Raw genomic sequence first — 10,681 nt, forward strand, 5'->3', positions numbered from 1 at the left:
GTAACGTCAAACTGTAGAGAAATCCGTAATATTCACATAACTCAGGTTTAATACTTTCAGCCGCTTGGAAATTTAATCATTTTGAAATCAGACACGCATACACCAACATCAAAAAGGAGAAAGGGAGAGGACCAAGGGAAATTGCTGTCTTTGAAAAAATTGAAACAGAGAAATTACACAACCTGACATTCTGAAGACTTCTTTTCAAAGCATATTTTATTGCATATGGTCAGTTTCATCCTCAACTTGTCACTTTTACTGTCACTTTGAAAGAAGTTAACATCAGACAGTTTTGCCACAACTAAGAAACATTTGAAATTTTCTGACAAAGAGATGAAGCATCTGATTTGAAATTGCAAAGCCTGTGACAGCTGACAGTGCAGCTGTTGGGTCCAGAGAAAATTGTTTAGTTCTGACAGAGTATGCAAGAGAACATCAGTAGCACCAGGCTGAAACCCAGCAGCAGCAGCACGACCAGGTGTCGGGGCAGCTTGGAGGTCCAGGAGAGGCAGATGAGACGGGAGCTGGAGCGAGACTGTCGGGACTTCAGGTATTGCTCCACGGAGTCTGCCAGGCTGTAGGGCTTCGGACAGAAACCCAGGTCTCGACGGGCCTTCTCGATTTTGAAGGTGTGGCTCACTGATATGTTCCTGACCTGCAAGGGAGAATGAGGCGTTTATAAGGTTTTATCATTTCCAGTAGCCCCTTCTGTAGCTGCAGACGCCAGAAAGTCCAAGTTGGAGGTCATTCTGTCGGGCTAATGGTTCAAATTAACCTCAGTTAGGCAAACTTGGTTTTACACCCTGATAACCTGCGACTGACGGATGCCTCCAGTTACTGCCTCCTCTTACCACCAGGGGATAAAGTGTCTGCATGCGAAGTAGACACACTGACAGAAGAGTTCAAACAGATACCAGTGAGACCAGAGGAGCAGTTTGCAGCTTTCCATCCTTCCACATGATTCATTTCTTCTTCTCTTACGACGCAAAACTGCTTCAATCAGGCCTCACCTTTTACAAAAACATCTTTAGAGCTCTTCTGTATGACTCAGCCGAGCTGTCATATATTCATACCTGTATGTTGGACACGCAAACAACCACAGACCTGCTGAGTCCTGCTCATCCTGTTAGACCTGACAATCAACCGTACTGTCTGTGTTCCTCTGGTAGCTCTTAATGCCTTCAGTTTTACCCTGCTTGACAAACCTGCATTAAAAAAAAAAGAAGTCCTTCACTGCCGCAGGCGTTACCTTGGGGCACATGATATACAAAAAAAGGATGCAGTTTGTGATGCTGCTTATGTGTTAGGGATAACTTTCTAACATCCAGCTGTGGACTGGATGTGGTGGAAGAAGTTAGATCCTTAAGTAAAAAAATATATCAATGTGAAAATACTCCAGTACGAGCAAAAATTTGCATTGAAAATATGACTTGATTAAGAGTGTTAGCATTAAACAATGAATGTTTATCCTGATGCATCAATCTGTAAACAGCATTTTACTGCTGTAGTTGGACGAGGTGGAGCTAATCCATACATATGCGTGTTGAGATAAAGACTGGCGTCTCAATAAAAACGTGGCGGTACCAGAGCCATTACTGCCTGTGCCACTCGTTATTCTTTATAACAAAGTAAATCTTTGAAAACATGTCATAAATATCTAGTTTTATTTTTTTAAACAGGTTCAGTTATTTACAAAAGCAGCTGGGCACTGTCAATTTTAGCAAACATTAAGCAGAAGTAAACAGCTCGGAACTATTTTCAGCTGCGGATCAATACATATTTGGTGCCCTGGCGAGATTTTTATATTTATATTTATGGGATTGTATCACCTGGCAACACCTGTTAATATGATTGATTAATTGTGGTTTTTGGCCTGTGGGATTTATGGAATATATATTTCATCACTGAAGGTTGAGGCGCCACTCTGTAGGGTAAAATTGCGTCTTCCTCCACGTGTTTACAGACGTGGAAGAGGAGAAACGCAATATCTTAACCTGAGAGTTGGCAGGTTCATTTGAGCCCAGACGAGAGGTTGCCCCAACTCCGCTCACCATAGCAACAACAAGTGCGATGAGGTCACTTCCTTTAAACTTTGTCTTGAACTTCCTGTTCTGACCCACAGCAGTTTATGTTTTATTCACAGGACAATCATTGATCCCCCCCCCCGGCCAGCAGCTGTCTGACAGAATGAGCTCCAGGCGCAGGCCCACGGTGCTCAGCTTTGGTTTCTGCCTCATCACACATTCATGAGGACCTTACAGGCCGTGACGGAGACTTCTCAAGACGTCATCGTGAAAGGCCTCCCCCAGCAGTGTCACTGCCAACTGCCCTCATGCCAGAAGGGGCCCGATAGAAAAATACCTGCCCCAATGAAGTCTGTCTTTTCTAAGGTGGGAGAGACTTAAATAAGAATCCACACGTCAGAGAGCAGGTAACCTAAACTCCATGACACATACTTTCAATTAGGCTGGTGCACATGCATACATATGTTCACTCCGACCTGCACAGTGCTGTAACTTTCAACAGTATGGAGTCACATCTTTTTGCCTTTTACTTGCCTTTTATTCTACGTCAGATGGCTTTAGGAGCTTTCAGGGCAGCTGAGTCACCAAATCTTTCCATTTTTGCTTTTTGACTCGTTCTTCCGAGCACCAAATACGGAGAGTTCAGCTGGTTCTGCTTGGTTCGCCAGAATTCATATCAACTCTCAAATTGAAAGTTTAAAGAGACAAAACAATACAATTACCTCACTTCTGGTAAAAAGAAGAGGCACTTCTATCACTGGTCTCAGAAGCATGTGCAAATATTCCACCAGGATGGCTTGAAACAGAAGAACATCACAGTGTTAGTATCAACTAACTAGATCTTAAAACAAATATGGCATACAGGATCACTAAAAGAGAGAAGTTACCTGCTGAATAGACGAGTGAAACCGGCAGATTTATTAACGGCCTGCTGCAGCCCAGCTTTTCAAACTGCCTCAGAGAAAGAAATACAAAACAAAAGGTAAAGCAAATTCAACAAAAGACTAAACTCTTGTCAATCAAACTACAAATAAAGCCGCCTAAATAAGTATTTTAGCCAACAAATCTTCTGCTTATGCTTCAGTTCTTAATTTCCTTACCCTGTGTGTGGCACTTTCAAATTCATTAACAATGAAAATCTTTAAAATAAAGGTCACAAATATGTTGTGATGTTTCATAAAACAGCTGGGCACTGTGTTCTTTAGCAAATGTTGCTTAAACAGGAGTCCATTTGTTGGGCACTATTTTCAGCTGTGGATTAATATACATTTGGTTTATGAGTATTTACAGCAGCGGGATGGTTCATTTCATGTGACACAAATTAAACCCCTGTGCCCATATTCATCAAAGTGAAGAAAAATGTCACCCAGGATAACACATTAGTGTGTTACATGTGTGTATTTTTTTTTGACAACAATGGAGGTCTGTGCCACAGAATAATGAGGCATGTGTGACATTAGCTTCACTGACAATACATGTTAGCAGGAGCAGCTATTAAAACTTGTTTTTTGGTGTTTTCGTAGGATTCATTGACAGAAAGACACACAAAGAACATGCACGTGCTTTGATAACGACCCACCAAAGGTGTCAACCACTCAAACAGATTGACTGAAACGCCATCATTAATGAAGTAGGCCTGTCCGCTCTGCAAAAAAAACAAAACAGAAATGAACATTTAAAAAGGAAACCCTTGATAATATTTGAATTTAAGTTAAATCACAACGCAAGTCTTCATTGCGGGTTTACGGCGTACGAATCGAGGATGTTGTCTGTTTGTGCTGAGATGGACGGTGTGACTCACAGCGACGCAGCTCCTCTTCAGCGTGAGAGCCTCCGCTGCCAGCATGTGGGCGAGCACCAGGTTATCTACGTGTACCCAGTTCATCCTGGCCCGGGGGTCGCCAAACCTGAAACTGAACAACCGACGCTCCACATTCACCTGAACAGAGACACGGAGGTGAAGGACAATTGGTAAACAGTTTGTGCGTGGAGTTGCGTGCCTGTAATAATTCATCTATGGCAGACAACATTTGTTAAAGTTAAGTTGTCTTTTGAAAAGCATTTTAATATCCATCATGTTGTCCTTTTTACAACATCCAGGGCTTGTTTCTTGTTAGCAAGCCATCCTCACATCCTAATTGAAAAGAAGACGGTGTTTGAACACACCACCAAAGAGGGGTTTTCACACCCAGAAACTAGAGAAGCCTGACTAAGACTACATTAAACATGATTATTCTCTGAATGAAAAACAACGCCAATTTGCAGAAAGAACTTGTATTATAGTTTTATTTCTTTAATATTCTGCTGTATTTTGGGTAGTAAAACAATATTTTGACACCCCAGAACTGTTTAGCCATAAAATTGAGGATGATTTGTGACTAAAGATTTGTACAGACGTATTTTTAACTGTCAGTTTTCCTGTATCAAAACGTATGGTATGTTTCGGAATGATAAATACACACAATTTGTCATTTTTGGATGAAACATATATTATTTTTTTTTTTTGCAAACATTAACTCCAGACTAGTGGGTAAAGTCAAAGGCAACCTTCACAATATCATAAATCAGTGTTCTTGGCCACCTGGCTGACAAAAAAAAAACCAGAACATAACCAAATGCATGCAGCCCTTCACCAGATTGCACCGACTGCTGCGTTTGTAGAGGAAAGACTGGACTGAAAAAGGGGCTGTAACTGGATGCCGGGAGAGCTCCATCAATAATGTAAACTCTTCAGACAGGAGCACACTCTGCCAGGGAGGCTTGACATACCGCAAGATGGGCTTTTCCTTTTCCAGTGCCAACACAGAATAGCATTCATCATTATCAGAAGACGCCACGTATGTTTTGTTTGCATCAGTTCCTCACCATCACTCTATGAAGGTGTCTCCTCTCCTCTGGTCCATAGATGCCACATGGCCGCAAGACGCAGGTCCGCAGCAGGCCTCCACCTTCAGAAGACAACATCAAAGCCGCACTGAATTTCTGCAGTTTTTGGGGAAAGTCACATTACAAAACAACGACAAACTTCGGCAGTGGTCAGCATGCTGCTCTTTTCTCACTGTGCATCAGACACATCAATGTATCAGACCATGCTAACTATTATTAACATAACTCATCCCTTAGGAGCAGTGGTGGAAGAAGTGCGCAGATCTTTTACTCCAATCAAAGCAGCAATACTACAAATATGTAAAAAATAGCCAATTACAAATCAAGGCCCTGCCTCCTCACACATACTTAAGTAAATGTACTGTCAGCTAAATATACTTGAAGCATTAAAGGTAAACGCTCCGTAGCAAAATGGCTTCTGCGAGCGGAGTTTTATGATACTATTAGAAACTTAACACTGATGCATCAGTGAGAGACGTAATATGGACGTGAAGAAGAAGAACAACGCGTGTTCTTTGTTGATATAAGCTTCAGTCAGTGGATTAAAAGAACAATATTTCCCACTGGAGAGTAGGACTACAGCAGCAAACGAGTCCAGTGCTTGTACTTTTTTTTTTACTTTCCACCACTGCTGAGGTGCCTTTGTGCCGCCATGTCTCGCCTGAGACAGCGTTATAAAAAAAAAAAGTCCTACTGCAGCACACAGGTGAACTTTAACCTGCAGTATGTGATGAGACGGAACCGCGCTTTAAGCTTAATTAAGTGTGTAAGGTGAAGGTCACTGACCGGGTGCAGGGTTACACCGCAGGACAAAATGAGATGCATCACACCTTTTCACATAAACCACACGGTGGAACATAAAACCCATGATAATGTATTAGAAGACTGCTAATATGTACATATATAGTATATGCATGAATACTGCATGTGTGTGTGTGTGTTTTTGAGACATCAAGTGACTGCTGCTCTGTCATGGTACCGTTCGGTCCAGCTCTAAATTTAAACTGGCAACACTGCGGTATTGTGTATTGTATTGCACACGGAGTCTCCATGGCAACCACTGCCTCGGTCTCTCTCTCTCTCTCAATCTTTTGAACCCATTTTTACGGTGAAACAAAAGCAGGGTTGCAATCTCCAACTGAATGCACCTGTTTCGTGTAATTCTGCGATTACGTTGTCATTACACACGCTAATCGTTTCACACCTTTCAGGGAGCATCCGTTGGCTGAGAGGACCATCTGCTCTGCAATCGCTTTAGTTCTGGAGTAGTGGTCGATGTGCTGGAACAGAAAGAAACATGCTGCTTTATAGTTTCATACGTCTCATTGTTGGCATACCCAGTCAAACCAGAATCAAACATCTATCTTTGGCATGACAGAAGTTTTTTGTTTAAATCTCGCATCAGTGGCGTGAACATTAAACTCTCTGCTGATGTAGTTTGCCATTGAGAGTCTAATTTATTTATTTACCACATCAGGGGGCACATATGGCACCGAAGCCTCATCACCATCCCCAATTGGTTTCCCTGCAAACACCACGTTGATGGTGCTGGTGTACACCAGCCTGGGGATGCTCCTCTCCTTACACACTGACAGAGAGCAGATCACACAAGAATATATGAATGCTGGTATAGTAAGAATACCAGGGTGGTTCGTGCTGGTGTGCAGATTGAAAAAAACTTTTCCTGACTTCACAATATGAAATCAAACTTGTAAACATATAAAAAAATTTAAAAAAAATCTTTAACAAAATTAGATATACAAATCTGAATTAAAAACCAAACTAGTGACATATCATTTTTCGCATCACAATACCAAGTGCCCTCTCAGCAACAGTGTTGGGGAGTGACGAGTTACATGTAAATTACGTAATTAAATTACAAAAATAAATGCAATTTGAATCTGTTACTCTGAAAAAACATAATTGAATTACAGTGACTATTTAAGATGTTGGAGATTACAAAGGCGTTAATATCTTAAAATATTGTTTTCGGTAAAAGGCTTGTATGTAGAGTATAATATTAATTTGGTTGCTTTGCATCTTTTCGCTGACCTCTGTCTATGTCTAGACAAGCGCCATTCATTTGGCAGTAGGAGCTCAAATTTAGATTCTTGTTCTTGTTAGTATTTATGTGTATGTGTATTGCTGTAGCCAGCGGGAACGGTGACTGGATAAGACAAAGAGATATTTAAAAAAGAATCATGCAGGAAACAGTGAGAAAACATGGTGAGCGGTAGCCAACCCTGTTGATACTTCTATCATCACTCAGTTGACCTGAATGTAGACTTGGTTTGAGGTTCTGGAAACATTTTTCCTTCACTGCAATCAATTTTGTTTAGGTGGTAGAGCTCTAAAATCAAAATATTTCAATCTTAATTCAGGTTATAAAGGTATTTGAATAAAGTTTTGACAGTAATCCGTGCTAAGTACTGTGGTGAGGTTTCACAAGGTTGCAGGCCGCCCAGGTTACGTTTAGTTTTTAGAACTTTTCAGCATATTGTCCTGTTTAAAAAATGTTTTAAGTAACTAAAAAGTTTACAAAATGTAATATGTTACTTTACTTGGATAAAGTCATTGAAATAGTTATGAATACTTAATAGGCTAACTGTACTCTATTACACTTCAACCTTCTCAGCAGTGCTAACCAATAGGTATTTTCTGTGTTTAATTTATCACAGTGTATGTGAAAAGCTTGGATGAATTGTTGCACATGTTCTTACCGTTTATGACATTATTGGTCCCTCCAACGTTGACTGACTCCACCTGCTCTTTCCTCAGCTGGAAGCCAGTCAACAAGGAAAAAATGTCACCTCTTAACTACACCCTTTTTCACAGGCCCTTATTTTCACCGCTGTGCACTAATGAGCTAAACATACATCTCACTGAGGGCCAAATGAGGATAACAGGGGAAAACAAAATCCTGTCATGTTGGTTAACAGTTTATATCATGACTACTTGCTCTCCCTCTCACACAAACAAAAAACAGCAGGCAACCAAACAAAGGACTGAGTGTAGTGAGGTGTGTTTTTTGCTTCATTGATGGAGCGCAAAAGGGATTCAGCAGGGAGGTTTATCCCTGGATCACGGCATTTGTTTTAGACAACGAAGCAGAATGATTCCCGTGTCAAAGATCAGGGGAACTCCACCTATTTACATAGGCTATGTACCTCTGGTACATCTTGTCCTGCAGATTAGCTAATTATTTCTAAGATAAACTAAGTTTGGAAAGTATGGTATGGTAAGTTATGCTGCCGGGGGACTGTCCTCCCATAAAAACTACCCCGTAAGTCATTTGCGTATTTCCTGCAATGCAAATTCAGGTTGGGACAAACAACCGGCCGTTGGAGGGCTGGCTGCAAGGATGATTTATCAAAAATTTTGAAGCTTGTCTCTCAGGTGTCTCTCAATATTTTACACTGTAAACTTAACATGGAAAACAACGCCGTTCCATCACAAGGTTTGACTGAACGCAATTTTCTGTTCTGACTTTTGTTTGAATGTTTAGGTGTTGAAAAAGACAGTAAGTAAAGTCACCTGTTCTGGTCCGGACATGCCATAAGACGCTGTGTGGAATATGCAGTCGACCCCTTCGCACACTTTATAGAGGGAAGAGTAGTCACGAATGTCACTCTGTAACAGAAGGAAGGAGAACCACCATCAGTTCATCAATCTGAGGACATTTATCTTGATTTTGACAGCTACATATGTAGAATAAGACTCATCCACCAGAGGAGACAGATGGAGACGAGCAGTGTTGTTCTACAGTATTTCACTTTTTACCATTTAAAGAGTGTTTTATCAACACGTGGCATGTGTGATTCAATGACAAAACTCATGATAGGACTTATAATTAAGATAAGTGTGCCAAGAGACCTGCAGGTGAAACCTGAGTCATGTCTCCACCCTCTCTGACCCGGTCAGCAGCTGGCGCTCTGAGACAGATCACTCACCTGTGTCTGTTTCCAGCCAGCATGCATGCTAACCGGAGAGATACACTGACGCAAGGAAATACTAGAGCTGATCTTCGGGTATGCGCAGAGCCGTGTAAGTTATGAGTGAAACATAAACTATTTAATTGCTGCGCGCTTCATGGCACTGCTTTTCACTTTAAGAGAAGTAATGTTTTATCACTCTGAATATGTCAGTATCGGTCTGCAAGTGAGTTTTTTGTTGTTGTTTGCACAGGAAAATATGTAACAAAACAAATTAAAAATGTAATTAATATTGGGTGGGGAAAAGGCCAAAATAGCTTACTGAGACCAAAACAAGATTCTAAATCAGAGATTTAGGTCTTATTTCCCTGTGTAAGGAAAACGTAATTGGACTATTAATCTATATGAAATATAGGGTTAGCTTCATCTTATAATGTATAGAACTGGGGGAAATTAAATGAAGATTTGTTTTTTAATAAACCTATGTGAAGGGAGGATGTATTGCACCTATAACATTTTATGGTTCTGGAGAGAGAAAGATCCAAAAAAGAGACAAAAGTGTGGTTTGGCAGTTTTGTTCATCAATCAAATCACAAGGCAGGTGTTCGACCTTTACTCAAGATGGATCTTTGTCACCATGAAGTGAGGCGTCTAACTCGTGAACATTTTTGAAACTCTTCCATTGTTATTGTAGCCGACAAAATGCTAGATGAAGTCAAACAATAACTCCACTTCTGTAGCTGAATAATCACCGCCAACAATCATTGGATGTACTGTACAACTCCAAGAGAGAATTGTCTGGTATTACAATTTCTCATTCATATCAAAGTTATGGGAAAAATTTGAGGATAACAAAAATGGATGAATATAAAAACAAGGATAAAGTTTGTCGGTTCTCCTCTCCACTGTCACCTGATAGAAGGTTGCTCCATCAGGAATATCACATGGAGGCTTGTTCATGTCCAGAAGGATCACCGACAACCCCTTAATGGCCAGTTCTCTCCCCAGCCTGAAGCCAAAGTATCCCCCTCCTCCTGTCACCACCACCTTCCCCGTGGAGACGCCCCGGGCCAGAGACGCCTCCTCTCCCAGTCGGGTGGCCACACACTCCGGGCTGCTGCAGGTAGCCACTGTGGCTCCGTTTGCCCTGTGCCGTATGGCCGGGCTGGAGGCGACCGCTGGAGCTGGATGGTTGACCCACGGCTGGTGGGTGAGGTGGGGGAGGTTGTGCATGTGGTGTCCACTGGCCTGTAGGCGACAAAGGGGGACACTGTGGCAGGGAAGCTGCTTCACCTGGCACAGAGAGCCTCCACTCTCACTCATGTTGGGACCACACAGCTCCATATATCCTGAAAGATTGTAGGAGGAGAAATATTGGTTAGTCATTGTTGACGTTATGCTGAAGTCGCTGACTTAAAAAACAATCCAAACCCCCACCCCTGAGCTACTTTGGGACAGAACAAGTGCTGGTGTAGTTTGACTCAAGTGCTGGGTTTTATCCTTGAACCCAGGATCTTCAATGGTTATTTAATTTGACAAAAATCAAGTGAGTGTAATTAACTCTATAGCTGGGTTAGATATTACCCATACAGTGACTTATTTCCTGTCTCATTGCCACTACTTTAATAACAATAATAGTACATGTATTTATTATTGTTATGGACTTTATAATGATTTCCCATTTACTCACACTATACAAAAAGAGCCACCAAATGTTGACTCAGCATGTTTGTTTTGTCTTGCATTTAACTGCTGTTTCTTACTTTCTCGCTTTCTAAAAATAGGAGCACAAATGCCTTCTTGTCAAACTGTAAGACAAATAAGATCGCTTTAGAATAT

At 41.3% G+C, this 10,681-nt stretch overlaps 1 protein-coding gene across 1 annotated transcript; it reads right to left on the reverse strand.

Annotated features, from left to right (window-relative positions):
* Nucleotides 1–236: 236 nt before the first annotated feature.
* On the reverse strand, nt 237–10,264 carry sdr42e2 (short chain dehydrogenase/reductase family 42E, member 2). The gene is made up of 11 exons (XM_069148523.1): nt 9,755–10,264; nt 8,445–8,540; nt 7,631–7,688; nt 6,380–6,498; nt 6,115–6,190; nt 4,890–4,972; nt 3,826–3,963; nt 3,604–3,669; nt 2,912–2,975; nt 2,747–2,820; nt 237–655 (listed from the first exon to the last, which is right to left on the reverse strand). The coding sequence occupies exons 1-11, from the start codon at nt 10,226–10,228 to the stop codon at nt 407–409; spliced, it is 1,497 nt and encodes a 498-aa protein (XP_069004624.1). The 5' UTR covers nt 10,229–10,264; the 3' UTR covers nt 237–406.
* Nucleotides 10,265–10,681: the final 417 nt, after the last annotated feature.

This window comes from Embiotoca jacksoni, unplaced genomic scaffold (assembly GCF_022577435.1).
Source record: "Embiotoca jacksoni isolate LCO1_2020_lvr unplaced genomic scaffold, fEmbJac1.0.p SCAF_15, whole genome shotgun sequence".
NCBI lineage: Eukaryota > Metazoa > Chordata > Actinopteri > Embiotocidae > Embiotoca > Embiotoca jacksoni.

Coding starts and splice junctions, on each gene's coding strand:
- sdr42e2 (XM_069148523.1), bottom strand. CDS start 10,228: ATGACTAACCAATATTTCTCCTCCTACAATCTTTCAGGATATATGGAG. Junction 8,541..9,754: donor ATGGAGCAACCTTCTATCAG/GTGACAGTGGAG, acceptor CTTCTGTTACAG/AGTGACATTCGTGACTACTC. Junction 3,964..4,889: donor GACACCTTCATAGAGTGATG/GTGAGGAACTGA, acceptor GTCTCTGTTCAG/GTGAATGTGGAGCGTCGGTT.